At 50.4% G+C, this 15,947-nt stretch overlaps 2 protein-coding genes across 6 annotated transcripts in view; one reads left to right on the top strand and one right to left on the bottom strand.

Moving 5' to 3' along the window:
* Positions 1 to 9,446, bottom strand: part of FAM227A (family with sequence similarity 227 member A) — a 33,931-nt gene extending 24,485 nt beyond the window's left edge. For 2 of the 5 annotated variants that reach the window (XM_059726397.1, XM_059726401.1), the window contains exons 1-5: positions 9,363 to 9,446; positions 4,687 to 4,829; positions 3,399 to 3,484; positions 2,809 to 2,899; positions 1,552 to 1,655 (exon numbers count right to left, since the gene is read on the bottom strand). In XM_059726397.1, coding sequence (XP_059582380.1) covers positions 1,552 to 1,655; positions 2,809 to 2,899; positions 3,399 to 3,484; positions 4,687 to 4,801 — 396 coding nt within the window. In that variant the 5' untranslated portion in view covers positions 4,802 to 4,829; positions 9,363 to 9,446. Of the gene's footprint in view, positions 1 to 1,551; positions 1,656 to 2,808; positions 2,900 to 3,398; positions 3,485 to 4,686; positions 4,830 to 8,461; positions 8,561 to 8,588; positions 8,882 to 8,961; positions 9,305 to 9,362 lie in introns of those variants that run through there. The other 3 variants (XM_059726398.1, XM_059726399.1, XM_059726400.1) reach the window with 3 other exon arrangements.
* Positions 9,447 to 9,451: 5 nt separating this feature from the next.
* CBY1 (chibby 1, beta catenin antagonist) lies at positions 9,452 to 15,256 on the top strand. The gene is made up of 5 exons (XM_014606807.3): positions 9,452 to 9,531; positions 10,403 to 10,496; positions 11,797 to 11,902; positions 11,987 to 12,102; positions 14,466 to 15,256. Exons 2-5 carry the CDS (start codon positions 10,419 to 10,421, stop codon positions 14,544 to 14,546), a joined length of 381 nt encoding a protein of 126 aa, XP_014462293.1. The 5' UTR covers positions 9,452 to 9,531; positions 10,403 to 10,418; the 3' UTR covers positions 14,547 to 15,256.
* Positions 15,257 to 15,947: the final 691 nt, after the last annotated feature.

Raw genomic sequence — 15,947 nt, 5'->3', positions numbered from 1 at the left:
GCTCTGCACGGTCCCTGCATGCTGGTCCGGGCCAGGCACCATGAGCTGCATGGTCCCTGGACAACTCATGCTCCCCGGCCTGGCCCGATGTGCGGGGACCACATGGAGCCGAGCTGGGTCCTGCCAGCCTTGGGGCTGCTCGTGACGCCTGGCAGCCAGGCGGCACGAGCAGCCTCAGGGCTGGCAGGACCCGGCTCTGCTCCACGAGGTCTCTGCACACCAGGCCAGGTCCTGCCACTATAGGGAGGGCCAGCCAGGTGGCAGGACGGTCCTGTCAGCATGGGCCAGGCCCCAGGGCTGGCTCCCACCTCTGCCCCATGCCTGCGGGGGTGTGGGGAGGGTGGGAGGGGTGAGGACCTGTCCCAGCCCCATGTGGCTGGTTAGTCCAGCTTTGCACCAGAGCAGGTCACAGGGCTCCAGAAGGCGCAGCTCCTGTGTGCGCCTCCCAGAGCCTTGCGACCTGCTCCAGTGTAAAGCCGGACTAGTGAGCCTCAGGTATCTGGGCCAGGTCCTCACCCCCCCACAGCCCCAGGGACATCCTCCCTGCCACTTTCCAACTCCACCCACCCCCACATTCCCCTGCCACCCCTCACCCACCCACACCCATGCTCATCTGGACGCGCCCTTAAAGTTCTTACAGTCCTGTCCTACTGCACCCAATGGGAGTTTTGCCATTGACTTCTATGCCAGTAAGATCAGGTCCCAAGTATTGTGCCGATTATCACAGTATCTCCCAGACATCACTAGAACATGCAAAAGAACCTAAAGTTTCACTCCTGGTAGATTGGTTGCAAATGGCTGAGTGTCAGATCATAGCTTGAAAAATGCTAAGAATCACCGGTCCTGCCATCTGATGCCCAGGAGAAGGTAAAACAAAAGGAAAGGAATAAGTAAAGCATGCTGTGATCTTAATGCTAGGCACTGTCTCTTTTGCCTGTGTGAATGCCCCTGCCTTTCACAGACTTGGGGAAGAGGAGATCCGGGCTGTTATATAGAACCTGAACCTCTTGGCTCCGTGACTGCCAAGCCATTATTGGAAACAGGTTCTGGGAAAGAGGCCAGAAACAATAGTGACAAGAGGGTAGGATTTATGCATGAGAAGCCAGAACCGAGATTAGTTGACTGAAAAGGAAAAGTTAGAAATGATCTGACTGAAGGGTCCAAAATGATGACGAGCCTAGGTGACATCCTCATCCTCTCAGGCCTACAACAGGACATAAGACAGACTTGTAAAATTAAAACACAGAAAAATTTAGAATAAAAAAACCCATTTACATAGCATAAGTTACAACTATCCTATGGAACTAGTATGAAACAAAACACTGTACAAGAATGGATGGACACATGGTCTGCTCCAGTTTGGTAGAAGATGGGACAGTGGACCAGACAGGCCAGTTACCTGATACTATATGGCAATTCCTATACTCCAGTATACCAATTCCAGAAATACTTTAAAGAAACATCACCTGTTTCTTTTATGATCCCACCAGTCAAGGGAACCAGCTTTTGGCTCTTGCCCTGCAATATAGCCCTTCACAGAAGTGATTTTACCTTCTTATGGGTGGCCTTGGTCTGAGGCAGCAAGTCAACATCCACTGTAGGTACAGAATGCTTGTGTTTGTGTACAAAGGCTTGAGACTCCTTCCTGTCTTTGTCTATAGCAAGAAGAAAGAAGAATGGGAATACTGAGGGACTGATGCCAAAGCAACACAACCAGAGAGCATGTCAGCTGAACTGGACATGAGGCAACATGCTCCCGCTTTTTGTTCTATGATGTCTTGTAACTGACTTTGGAACACAGAGGTGAAAAGGAACACAGTGTATCTCGCTACTGCAAGATATCAAATAAGGGATCATCTCAAAGAAGTAAAAATAGCAAAGGTGATATCATGGTTATATATCAAATGAGAAATATTATGTTTAGGGGAAATTACCTTTCCTTAACTTAAAGAAAGGATGGTCTTGTGACTAGGAAATTTGAGTTCTATAAATGGCAACCTGTGTGAATTGTGACAGGTCACCTGAATGCACATTGCCTCAGTCTCCCCAACAACAACTATTTCCCTACCAAGGTGCTCAGTTACTGCAATGATGTGTGCCACAAACACCAACTGAAAAATAAATCCATCAAAATCTTCTGCTCTTTGTAGCACAATCACACTTCATTTGTATTCCAGGTTTCTGAGGGCTCCTTAAACCAAATCAGTGAGATTTGCTGGTTAGTTATGTTCTCATCAATTTTACCGCTCGAGTCCACACCGTCAAGCTATCCACCCAGTATTCACTGTGGTCTTAAATCTGCAGACACGTATGTCCCTGAACAGCCCCAGTGAACCTAATAGGACTTTTCATGGGCTTCAAGTTAAGCATGGGTATAAATATTTGGAAGACCAGGGCCTAAATTCCCCACACCTCTTCCAAGAGATTCACTGGACTCAAAACTTGGGATGAATTCTCTGCAAGCAAAGTAAACTTTGTTTCAAAGTCCCAGTCAAGAACCCAGAGCTATATCCAGGATGTGAAAAGATGAACTACTGGTACATTCAGAATCTTTCAAACGTATGACAAATTCGTTTTTTTGATATCCCAAGTGCAAGACAATACTGAGTGCTGCTCAAGATATTGGTGGGTTTTATACCCCAGTCTGGATAATCCCAACAGAAAATGTTCTAATTTGAGACTCCACTGGGAAGGCAAATATGAGTATACCCAGTATTAACTGGCAGAAAATAGTCTAATCTGGAGCTCCTTATGTACTCATCTACCCAGCAATGATGCCCAAACTATGTGCATATAAAACATGTATGCCTCTGTCCGTGGCTGCCTGGTAGTGTTTTTTCTCTCTTCTGAAGCTCTTCTGTATTGAGTGTGGCTTTGATGACTCCAAATCTTCGAGCACCTTCAACGACAACAACAACAACACACAAAATATGGTGATGGGTGAAAGGACCTCATTCCTTTCAAAGTTATGGAGTTTAGGAACAAAAGGTTCTGTAACACTTTCAGCAGCTACTTGAGCTTCCATGTTTTAAGTTTTCAAACAATATAATTCTACAATCAATTAACTCTATTTTTTAATTTTCTGCAGCTCCTTTTTGTATTTTATTCCTTACAATTGTTCTTTCATTCTCTTCTCTCTAAAACACACAATTAGTATATTCACTACATCCCCACTTGGAATTGCAAGACTGCTCTAATTTTGCAGTATCCTTCCACTAATTTCTTTATCACCTTTAATACGGTACATTATTAATTTCCAGTACCTGGATTCTCCCAAAAAGGACCAGGACCCTATGATTTCTGAAGTACCTACCCTGATAGAATCATGAATTGCCTAACGTTGCATCAGGAGATACTTCTGTGCCCATGCTTTTCCTTGCTGTGTGATCTCTACTCACCAGGCCAATACCATGGTATCTTTTCAAATTCAATTCAAAACGAGCGATTTTCTTGTTCACTTCCTGCATGCTGCCAATGAGGCACTCTGAGAACGAAGGTATGTTAAGGAACCTCTTTGGAGAGTATTAATAGCATAATAAACTACACAAAAATTCTGCTACTACTCTTTTTTCTCTTAATTTACTTTTCCTCCCTTGTATTTCTTTTCTATTTTTATCATGTTCTCTCTTGTTCCCCAATCACCCTGTCCTGTTATCCAGTAACTCCATACTCCAAACCTTTCAGGAAAGCCCCACTAACACCTTACAGGGGTATAGATTGTAGCCGTGTTGGTCTAAGGACATAGGCAGACAAGGTGCTTTGGGTGAATCTGATATCTTTTATTAGACCAGCTTAAATAGTTGGAAAACAATTTTTAAGCAAGCTTTTGGGTTCAAAAACCCTTCGTCAGGCTAAGGAAGTTTCAGCAGTTGGTGTGTGCTCTTCCTGGATGGAATGAAAAGTAAAGAAGCCAGAGGCTTGGCTGGTATGCATACAAGATAGGCAGTCAGTGAAAATGTAGACTGAGGAGTCAGTGGGTGAGAGACAGGCTGGGTGGTGCGGGGGGGGGGATGAATAGTGGAGAAGTACCTGGGGAGTCAGATGTCAGGCAGGTTATAATGTGTCATAAATCCAATGATTTCCAGATCTTACAGCTGCGCCTCCAGAAATGTAATATATCTCATCCAATGCACAAAATGCCCAGATGGAAAATACATAGGAGAGACCAAACAACAACTGCACACCAGAATGAACACACACTGGAAATCTATCAAAGGCAAGAATACCTAATTACTTGTGGGGGCACATTTCTCACAAGAAAATCACTCTCTCCAATCTCTCAGTCCTGATCCTCAAGGAAGCTTATAAAACACTTCCCAGTGATGAGCCTATGAACGCCACTTCATCTACCTCCTGGATACTAGAAGTCATGGACAAAATATAGACATTGGATATATGTTGCATGATTTTTTTTTAAAACCACGCAGTCTATTTCAAAATCTCAGGGAATATTCCAGGAATTCATGGGCAGAACATGAATGATTTTGATCAAGTCAGGCTTTTTCCCATTTTCCAGTTTTTGTCAAAAATCAAAAGGGGTAGAAGGGTGGTGAGAGAGGCCTAGATGTAGTAGATGGTAAGCTGATGGCAGGCACTTTCCTGAGTCTATAGCTCAGTCTACGTAAGCAAGGAAAAGAAGTGTGTGACCATCTAGTGTCTGCTGTCCACTATACTGGCAAAAGATATTTGAAGGTTTTTCATCCAGGCCCTGCTGGCTGGTGTCAGTCTCCTCTGCATGCTTCAAAGGCAATATCCCCAGGAATTCTCCAAATGAGGTCATTGATGCAGCGTGGTTAGCCATTTTTCCAGTGCTAAATACCAACTAATTCCTAGCAAAGGGGAAATAGACAAAGCATTTCCATTAAAAATTAGGGTTATCAATTAATCACCATTAAAGTGTGCAGTTAAGGAAAGAACCAATTAACATGTTATTTTTTTAACCTGTTAATCACACACATGATTTGGAGCCTGTGCCTGGGCTGTCCTGCCCCACTACCGTCACAGCTGCATCTGGGCTGCCTCTGGGGCAGCGGTGGCAGTGCAGAGGAGCCATATGGCAGCCCGGGCACAGGCTCCAGGCAGCTGCAGCAGGAAGGTGGAGGAGGGGGGCACACCTACACACCCACCCCCCATTCAGGGCCCCGAGCAGCTGGGCTGGCAGTGCCAGGGGTTCATGGAAGCTGGCACTGGGCCATGGCAGGGCTGCCTGGCACCCTTGGGCCCCATGGCTTGGGCTTGGGGCAGGTTGGGACTGCCTGGGAGCTCTGGCATCAGTTGCCTCCAGATCTGTGGGTCCCTGTGCATCCCCGGTCCAGGCCCCCAGGGAGTGGTGGTGATGGTGGGTCTGCACCCCTGCGGAGGCAGCCGCAGCTGGTGGGTGGGGGTGAGATTCCTGCAGAGCCACCTTCCCCAGCCCCCAGCCCACACCACGCCACATGCCCAGCCCCAACCTGGTGCCACTGGAGCCTTAGCTGCGCCCAGTGCTGCCACCACCACCAAGCTAGGCAGAGCTGTTGCCCTCCTCCCTGCACCGCACAAGCTTCTGCTGGTACCCGGTGGGTCCAGTGGCTCCGTGCAGGTCCTGGCAGGACCCTAGACAGCACAGGGAGGAGAGCAGTGGCTCTGCCTGATGCTGTGATGGCACTGGGTGTAGCATGAGCTCCAGTGATGCTGGGCTGGGGCCAGGTGTGCAACATGGTGCAGGCCGAGGGCTGCAGGAGGTCACTCTGCAGGAATTTCGCCCCTGTCTGATGGCAGCGGCTCTTTCCACAGGGGCACAGGGCTCAGGGCACGGGGCTGCCATTGCTACTGCTCACTGGGGCCCTGGACCAGGGATGGGTGAGGACCCATGAACCCAGAACCAGCTTGTGCCAGAGCTTCTAGCAGTCCCAACCTGCCTCAAGCCCAAGCCGTGGGGCCCAAGGGTGCCAGGCTGCCCCACCACAGTGGCTCTGTGTGGGTCCTGGCAGGATGCAGAATCTGGATGGCTGCAGCAGGAAGTGAGGGGAGGAGAGCACATCCAGGCCGAGGGCAGCTCTGTGGAGACCCTGCTCAGATTAGGCATCCTGCCAGGGCATGAGGGGGTCCCCCCTCCCTGGGCTCCAGACCCCCTTGCAGGCTACCCCACTCCCCAGGCTCCAAACCCCACATACAGACCCACAACCCCCTGCACCTTTACAAATTCCCCCTCCATACACAGATTCCCCCACACCCACACAAAGTACCTGCATAATTTTGAATTTAACTGTACGATTAAAATCTCGATTAATTGTAACTAATTTTTTTAATTGCGCAACTAATCATGATAAAAATTTTTAGTTGTTTGACTATTTTTTGCCTCTAAAAACAAGCACCCTTTGAGAAGTATTGAATGTTGTTCACAGTGGGTTCATACTAGAATTTCTCTTTTTGACCCAGGTACAACAGACAGCTTACTTTATATGGAAACCTCAGGACTTTGGGGGAGCCCAGGGGAGAGTATCCTCTGTAGATGATTCTTACCATAAACAACAGAAACAGCTAGACTGTGTTAGGCCAAAGGAGATCTCAGTAAGCTCAGGTCTTTCCAGAATACTTAACAAAGAGACTGACAGAGACTTATTTTGGGATGCCACCAATTCCTTCCCTGCCATTCTGGCTGTACGTACTTATTATACTTTTATAATTTTTGTGGCAAACCCTTTATTATAATTCAGCAGTGCTTTATACACAGGAAAATATAATAAACAGGAAATACAAGATACAAGGTAAAAGAAACACTGAGTCCCAGGCTGACATTAAGTTCTCTGGCTACGTTAGCATTTTAGCATAGGAGGCAAAACCCATAGTCCTTCTTTTGGCAAATGAACAACAACCAACCCTAGCAAAAGGTCTTGTATGAATATATCAACAAAGATCCCTTTGATTTCGGAAAGCATTGGGATAGGAGGGAAGAACCAAAAGCTGGGCCAGTCCAGATGGTCATACAATCATAGACAATGAGGACTGGAAGGGACTTCAGGGGCGCAGACAGAAGTGACTATTTTTGCCTGATCTGGCCCCCGAAAGCAGTCTACAGTCATGACCAAACAGAAGTGCATGGCTGCAGACCACTTTAAAAGGGTCCAATTCCATGAAAATCTGAACCCTCGTTGCACGAGGGTTCAGATGAACACGCTCCAAAATGGAGCATGTTCTGTAAGTTGTGTCTGCAGAGCTCCCAATGTGTCAATGTTTTCAGAATAGGAACGGGAGGGAAGGGAGTAGAGTTTGGTTTGGGGTTTTTTCAATGAGTGCTGGGTGGAGCAGGTGGACTGGAGCCCCCCAACCAAGTGCCAGCTAGGGTACCCCAAGAACGATCTTCCTCTGCTCCCCCCCCTTCTAAAAACAGTGTGGGGGTCGGGAGGGGGGAGTGGCAGTGCTAGAGACCAAGCTTCAGCAAGCAGCTGGAATCCCCAGCTCCAGGGCCTGACTTCTGTTTGGGTCCAGGGCAGGGGCAACCCGAGCAGGGTGTGGGGCCCGGGACAAATCAGCCTGCGTGGGACCCTGCCTCCGTAGGCGAGGAAGCTGGCAGCGGATTTGGTGGGGGAGGGTGCCAAGTAGCCGGATGTGAAACCGACGGCAGCACGGAGCTGCTGCAGTCGCTTCACCTGGCTCCACAGGGTCCCCCCAAAGTGCGGGGCTTGGGGCAGTCGCCCCAATTCACCGCCCACCCCCCAGGATGGCCTCGGTCCAGGGGGATCGCTGCAACTCAGAGCGCTTCCTGCAAAGCTATATGAGCTGTAACAGGTAGTTCCTCTTCTGTCTGCACCAATGACGTCATCTACTCCACTGGTTCTCTACCTTTTTTGTACCAGGACCCATTTGTAAACATCAACGGCCAGTCCCGACTCAGCACCCCTCACTGCAGACCCACTTCCTGTCACCCCCAAGGCCCCAGTCCCACAATGTGTGGGGCAGGAGGTGGGTGTGGGGCAAGGGGAGACCCAAGCAGCCCCTTGCAGACTGGATCTCCACCAGCCTGCACAAGAACAGCCATGGTTTCCCATTTTTCTCCTTTAAAGGAGAATCCATTTTGTTGATCCACTTTTAAAGTTTGTTTGGCCACTAAGTAGACTCGAGCACCAATGGGACTGGTAATGTATACCAGTGCAGAACAGAAATCACGGTATGTGTATGTACTAAGCACTTAATCAATAAATGTGGTGTTTTGCCTTGTCCCCTCTTACAAAGGTCTCTATTTTGAGCTATTGGTTAACAAGCCCCCCCAGTGTGTGGGGCAGGGGAAAAAGGGAAAAGCCACGGTTTCCCACATTTTTCTCCTTTAAAGGAGAATCCATTTGCTGATCCATTTTTAAAGTTTGTTTCTGACCCTTTCATATATTCTTGTGACCTAGGGGTTCAGAAACGCTGATGTAGTCCAACCCCCTGCTCAAAGCAGGACCATCCCCAACTGGATCATCCCAGTCAAGGCTTTGCCTACCTGGGTCTTAAAACCCTCTGAGGATGGAGATCCCACATGGGTGCCTTAAGGCGTTAATGTACCCATGCCGTTTAAAGGCCCCTCACATCAGGAAGCTGGTCCCTTGATGCTGCAGGGGCCAACATACCCGGGCAGGGGAGCGGGTGCAGACCGTCTGCACCTTCAGACCAGGGCCTGACACCAGCCAGCCCCGGAGACGTTCCACTGTCAACTTCCTCTATGGTCCGTTTGCCGTTTTCTTGCGTGCCAGCCACCAGTCTGACGCGTGGGACAGCGCTGCCCCCAGGCAATCCCGCGATAAAGGTCACGTCTCTCAGGGCTTTGGGAGCGACTCTGCAGCGCCCCCTCCCGCGTCCTCTCTGCCTATGACATGATGCTCACGGAGCTCGCGTGGCACCTCTGCTACCCACGCTAGAGGCCCCCACGGGGATGAGACCCAGGCTGCGCGCGCACCCCCGCCCATACCCGCCCAGTGGCGAGTCTCCAGACAGGCTTCATACCTGCCAGTCGCGTGGCGTCTCTCCGTGCCCATGGCAACCGAGCGGAGCGAACCATTCGCCACAACGGTCGGGTTGGGGGAGGAGCGGCCGCTCCCATTATGCGGTGGAAGGGGGGGATTAACCAAGTGGTAAATCATTAGAACGAGAACGAAGCTGACCAACATGCTAAGCATATACCCCCTCCCCCCCAGGATCCGTACTAATGGTACAGTGTCTTAAAAACTGTCCCTTTCTCAGCCGTTCCAGTCACTACCAAGCTGGAATGTGGGGGGAGGGAATCGCATCTGATAGCGGTGCCTATCGTGAGCACGTATACACACGAACCGCCCCATTCGTGAGGAGCCCCTTTGGGCGCAAGCAGATTTTCATGTCTATCCGAATATAAAATGACTTTGACCTACCCCGTTTCCAGGACTCCTCCCTGCACAGTGGTAGGATCCTAGCCGCCTCCCTCGAGATGGTACATTCCACTCCCTAGCCGCTGCCTTCCTTGGCGTTTCAAGGAATCGGAGCGACTGCGCCTGCGCAGGCCTGGGCTGGAGTGGAGGACGGTTGCGGCTTTGGGCTTTGGTGAGGCCTGGCAGGACCCGGGGGGATCCCGAACATATCAGCCTCGCTCTCTATTTAAAGGGCCAGTGCCTGCAGCGCCCGACACCCCAAGCCCCGCTCCTCCCACGCGCCGCGGGTGGCTCTGCACCCCACCCCCCTCCCCTGTCAGCGTGAGGGCACGTGACGGCGCCAGGCCCCGCCCTCCAGTGCTTTTCAGCCGGGTGCAGCTGCCGGGTCCGGTACCCAGTACCATTGCGCGAAGCCGCCCGCTTTGGGGTGTACCATCTGCACGGGGGCTGGGGTGGGCAGAGCTGGACCAGAGGAAGCCACTGGGCTCAGGAGCGGGCTCTACTGCCTGCCTGGGGTGTGTGGGAGCCCAGAGGCTGGGGAGCGCAGGCAGGGCTCTGGTTGAGAGCCCCTGATCTCGACTTGGCTCCGTGGGAAGGGGCAGGTGCTGTTGCCCATGGTGATGGCAGTGCGGTGCTGCTTCAGGACCCCTCCTGGGACAGCAGGTGGCTGCCTACCACTGCCAACACCTCCCCGCTAGCCTGTGTCTGAGGTGTCGCCCTGCCCTGCCCTCTGCCTGGCCACAGCTGATGGGCCCCCCGCCTCTCTCTGCCCACACACACTCTCAGGAAAATCAGAGCCACCCCTAGTGTAGTCTCCTCCCCACACTCCCAGCGCAGCCCCCACCCTCTGCCTTCTCTGCAGGGAGTGGGGCAGGGGGCTGTGCAGGGATGGGAACTGTACTGGGGGCAAGTGGGGGCTCAGTGCTCCAAGCGGGGGGCTGTGCTCCGGGTGGGGGTGCTGTGCTGAGGGCCTGGGGGAGGAGGCAAGGGGACTGTGCTCGGGGTGGGGAGCTCACTGTGTCTTCTCTTCCCTCCCTGTTCAGGGAACAGGTGGCCACCATGCCCCTCTTTGGGAACACTTTCAGTCCGAAGAAGACGCCCCCCCGGAAATCAGCCTCCCTCTCCAACCTGCACTCGGTGAGTGCTGGGGCTCCGGGCTGTCTTTCCTCTTGCCTCCTGGCTGCTTGGTAACAAGGGGCTGACTTGCCTGAGACAAGTTAATGCCATCATTGTGGAAGAAGCGTTAGACCCCTCACCTCTTCCCTTACACCACTAATTCTTATCCAGGGTGCTGGGAGATCTTTTAAGAGTGCTGCATTGTTCAGTATGAGCACTGTTGGGTGTACAAACACCTACACCTGGTTCACAAGATAAACCCAGAGATTTCAAGTAGGAATCCACAGTGTCAAAGCTCATTCTGATCTGGTGTGGGCTCTCTGAGTTCCCTGCAATGGGAAAAATGCTCTATTATTTTTCTTTAGTCAAGAAACAGTTGAAATCTCAGAACTGGCATTTTTCTGATGGGGCGGGGCTCAAGTCTAAAAAGGTTGAGAACCACCACCTTATGTCTTCCCTACATAGAGAGGTAGTTAGCTATGTAAGCTTGAAGTTAGGTGAAAGGTGGGGCAGGGTGGCACCTTTATTGTTTCTCTCCTGGTATGGTTCAGGCATCTATGCTTACTGGCAACTGGACACTGAAAGTCAAATGTTATGTCTCAGGTCAGATAAGTGGTATTGTGCCTCACCTCATTTGGAGTCCAGAGTCATGGTACCTGAAATTTCTAACATGCTCTTAATCTAGACCCCATTGAGACAGGTGCTTTCATTAACACTGGCAGCAGAGACAGAATGGCTCATGGAGAATGAACTCCTTTTCTGTACCTAGAGGTGGCCTTTTTCAGACTGAAGTATGTCTGTGTGAGAGAGAGCTTATCTACACATCTGCCTCTGCTGCCAGAAAGTCTGGCAGCTGACAGCAGCTACCACGTTGCCAGAGCATGTGAAGACCTGTGCACTTCCAGCAGTGCTGAATGGATTGCAGTAATTGTCTGAAGGTCCAAGATCATGTGCACTCACTTGGCTACCTGCTAGATGGTGAGAAAGCTTTACTTAATTCAACAGGTGTGGCTTAACTCTGCCAGCAGAGAGGACAGTTCTGCCACCACAGGGGAGCTTTGGGTGTGAACTCACACCAAGTTTTGCCTGCAAGAACTGAAGTTCTGCTACCAAAATGTTAGTGTAGACTAGGCCAGAGGGAGAAACTGGGGCTGCAGCAGTTTAGGTGGTGGTAAAAATTGAGATTTCAGACTTCGGGATTATTAATCTGGCACCCTCCACAATAAAACCTGTCGCTTTAAGAAAAATGAGGCTGCAAGGGGGGTGAGGGAGACAAAAAATGGGAAACCCTTCAAGCCAAAGTTTGTCTTTTCTTTCACAGCTGGACCGATCGACCCGTGAGATAGAGCTGGGCTTGGACTATGGCATTCCCACCATGAACCTGGCTGGGCAGAGCCTGAAGTTTGAAAATGGCCAGTGGATAGCAGGTGGGGAGAAGCTCCTGCTGCTATAGTTTTGGAGTGGTCCAGAAGTAACTTCATGACCACAATGTTGGCCCCTTTCTCTCCTAGAATCGGGAGGCAGCAGTGGAGATCACAGGGAAACACAGCGCCTGCGCAAACGGAACCAGCAGCTGGAAGAAGAGAACAATCTCCTGCGACTGAAGGTGGACATCCTATTGGACATGGTGAGGATAGGAAGGCCTGACTGACATTCATCTCCCTGTGGCAATCAGAAATGCTCTTGAAACAAAGTGAAGAGCTCTGGGAGAAAAGGCAGGTACCAGCCTGTGTACCCTGCTCCCTTTGAGAGTAAGCCTCTCTTCTCTACCCTGGTATGAGAGAAACTAAGCACTAGAGTGATCATGAGCATGAACACTGACTTTCCCAAAGAGAAGGTCCTTTCAACAGAAGAGCTGAAAAATTGTGAACACCATAGTAGAAAGGAGCTGCCCCCTCCCCACCCGAGCACCTGGATGATGTGGGAAGACAGAGCTCACAAATTGGTGTTCATTTCTGCTGGTGGAAATGTCTGAAAATGTCCACAGGTAGAAATCTTTATGGAAGAGGAAGTGTACAGACATTCAGATTGTGCCTCCCTGCTTCCCCCCACCCCCACCCTACCCCACACACCTTCCTTGAGTGGAGCAGCAGGGAAGACTCACTGCACCTGCCCCAGACTGCAGTGTGGGGAGCAGACAGAAAACATCTCCTTCACTATTGACTTGGTCTCCAGGAGCACAGCAGAGGGAGCACTGGGCCAAAGCTTCCAACCCCATCCTCAGGTCAGGCAATGCCAAGTTTGGGGACAAGGAAGGGAACAGCAGTGGCTACTTGGATCTGTGCATCTGTGTTCCCTTCCTCTCCTGGACTAGTCTAGAAGTGGAGAGAAGAAGTGTAACGAAGTAGCCAAATCATTCCTCGGACCTGGGATTACCCAGCTTGGAGAAGAGGTGGGAAGTAGTAGCTGCTGCTCCTCTTCCCTGTCTGGTCTGTGGGGGAGGGAAGTCATGGAGCAAAGCTCCCGGCCCAGAACAAAGCCCCTAGCCCACTTTTCACATTGGAGTCCCCAGAGTGGGAGAACCTGACAGGGAGCAGTTAGTGGCTGCCGGTCTATGGGAGGGGCTGGAGCGGCTGCCTGCTGCACCTTCTCCAGACTGAGGTGACCCCAGTCCTAGGGAAGGCACAGGAGCCTTTCCATTGGCTCTAATCCTCCTGTTCCCCAGGAGGAGTTAAGTTGGGAGAAAAGAAAGTGTACAGACATTCATTTGTCTGGGAGAAACTCTCCTAGGACCAATTTCCTTCTGGTTATAGTTAACTTATTTTTCTCCTTCCATGGGAGAAAAAGTGTGAGTGTTTGTACACTTTTGGTTTCTGCTCAAAGTAAGGCAGTTCTCCCGGTAGAAAATGAATGTCTGTACACGACCCAGAGTATTTACCCTCCTGTTAGTGTATTTCTGCTTTTCTGAGATTTGATTTTTCTGCAACTGGTCTGTGTACCATCAGTGAAACCAAAGCACTGGCCATTTGTGGTCACCAGAAATCTTAGGCTCCTTGAGGCCTTCCTGGTAGCTAATGTAACTATGCTCCTCTTCTGTTTGATCTTCATAAGAATGGAGGCAAAAGCTCTTTATGAACTGAAATACAGCTAAACCCAGGGATCACAGCTTCCCTGAGTAAGCTTTCTGAGTCACCTTGACAACTTGGTGAACCAACCACCTGTGTTTCAGTTCTCTGTTCGTAAAATGGGAATGCCATTTCTCCTCATGTAGGTAACAGCTTATTTGTTAATGTCTGCGAGGTCTTTGGACAGTGTGTGTTATGGAATTCAAAGTACCCTTTGGAGAAGTTCCTTGCTGCTTCTAGAGCAGGGGCAGGAAAAGTCCAGCCTGTGGGAGACCCCAGCAGCGGTGAGGCATGACAGCATGGGGCCAGGGTTTCCATGGAGACCAGCCCTATCAGTGCTGGCAGGATTATGGCTCTGCCCCAGTTCCAGATCACACTGTCACTGCCACAAGATCCCAGCCCCAGAACAGCTCCCTGCCCAGCCACCTGCCATGTCAGCACTGCTGGGACTGGTCTCCATGGAAACCCTGGCCCCGCACTGTCGCAGCCCCACTGCTGCTGGGGTCTCCATGGAAACTGGCTGCAGCAATGCAGGCAAGGGCCGCTGGGAAATGGAGTCTGGCCGCCAGCCAGATCTGCCATTTTACTCACTCCTGTTCTAGAGTCTTGCATAGCATGTTGCAGACATGGCTGCTGTTTCACCCCAAAAGTGTTGGCAACATTTCTGCAGTGGGTGGGTGATCAATCTCTACTTGCACTGACTGTAGAGTCCTTTGTTACCCTGCTTGGTGAAAGGCATTCCATAGATAAGAGTTAGATCAAGGGCATCAAATACATGGCCTGTGGGCTGGATGTGGCTAGCAGAGGCAAATGAGTTTGACAGCCCTAAGTCAGATGGTACTTTCCTTGCTCTAATACTAGCTATGCAAAGACACTACGCTCTGGGAAAGCATGGACCATTCTTACACTTTTTGCTTGGTTGTAGCTCTCTGAGACCACAGCAGAATCCCATCTGATGGAGAAGGAGCTGGAGGAACTGAAGAATCACAGCAGGAGGAGGAAGTGAACACAGTAAGGGCGACGAGCGTTAGGGGATCGGAGAGCTTGGGAATCTGGTTTGAAATCTCTAGGGCTCGCAGAGCTAGATCCAAGCCTGGTTGGCCTGACTTCACTGTCTCAGCACCATGTAGCAGTGTGTCATTCCACAGGATGGGCAAACAAATTCCAAGGCTTGAAATGTTAGTGGGGCCTCCAAGACCGTCAGAAGTCATCTACTCTGCTTCCCCATAGAGCTTCTGTATAACTGCTGTCTCAGTGCTCTTAATAAGCTGCCTTGGTGCATGTTCTGTTATAAGCAAAAACCAGTTTTGCCCAAACCACTTTACTCAGTGCAAAGACCTTTCACTTGTGGCAAAGAGCAGGCAGTGGAGGCAGTTAGCAGTGCTCTGGTCTGCCTGAGAAAACAAAATGTCCTTGGTGTATGTGAATGGATGGTAAGGAAAATCTCTTCATATACATGCCAAGCATGGTCTACAACTTCTGTTTGAGCCCCCTTACTGTTACCTTCAGCCTCACGACCCCCGTTGATTCCACCCCTGACTTAAGTTCTGAAAATCAGGAAGTAGGGGAGCATTTTTAAAGCTGTCTTTTCATTTCAGATATTTATTATTTTTCTAAATAGGTTAGCTCTGCCTTCTGCTGTTGGTAGACAGGCTCCTGGTGTTGTTTATTCTCTTGAGTGTTTCATATGTTTTTATAAAGTTAAACTAAACCAAATCATGCTGCTGTTTCTGTTCCGTTCTTGTGGAGGCAGGAATCTTACTGCAGAAGTACATTAAATATTATGGTGGCACATGAAAGTCTCTGCTCAGGTTAGGGTCCCTAACCTAGGCGGCAGGATGGACCAAAGGTGGGAGAGGGAAGTGATAGCAGAGACTTGAAGAGATTCAGTGCAGTGATACAGGTTGGGGGGCAGAGTTGTGGGAACACAGAGTATCAACCAGAAGTGGGGACGGGAAGGACTTCCAGAGGTCATCTAGTCCAACTGCTCACCAGAGGCAGGATCATTCCTATCTAAACCAAACATAAACTCTGTCCTGAGTCTCATTACAGTGTGCTGCCCCCCACAACGGCATTTACCTCCCTATCATTGTGAAGTGCTTTGCGCTTCCTGGACCAGGCTCCAGCTCTGGCCACCTGCTGCAGCAGAGGAGATAAATTTTTCTCCTGCATTGGTGTTTGTGTGGGTGCATATGGGTAAAAGCTGCCCTTACAGATGCACAAACTAGAGGACAATCTAGCTAGCATGGCAAAAGTAGGCAAGGCTGGCAGCCACAGTGGGGGCATGGGCAAGCAGTGTGTGTGTGTGTGTGTGTGTTGTGCCCTCCAGTTCCTGGGGTTAACCTCATGTTTGGGGGGGGTGGTGGTGTCCTATCTTCTAGTTACTGGTGTCAACCTCCTGTTTGGT

Source organism: Alligator mississippiensis, chromosome 4 (genome assembly GCF_030867095.1).
Source record: "Alligator mississippiensis isolate rAllMis1 chromosome 4, rAllMis1, whole genome shotgun sequence".
Classification (NCBI taxonomy): Eukaryota; Metazoa; Chordata; order Crocodylia; family Alligatoridae; genus Alligator; species Alligator mississippiensis.
The sequence above is the reverse complement of the archived record's forward strand: the minus strand, read 5'-3'. Positions and strand labels throughout refer to the sequence as shown.

Coding starts and splice junctions, on each gene's coding strand:
- CBY1 (XM_014606807.3), top strand. CDS start 10,419: ATGCCCCTCTTTGGGAACACTTTCAGTCCGAAGAAGACGCCCCCCCGG. Junction 11,903..11,986: donor AAATGGCCAGTGGATAGCAG/GTGGGGAGAAGC, acceptor TTTCTCTCCTAG/AATCGGGAGGCAGCAGTGGA. Junction 12,103..14,465: donor TGGACATCCTATTGGACATG/GTGAGGATAGGA, acceptor GCTTGGTTGTAG/CTCTCTGAGACCACAGCAGA.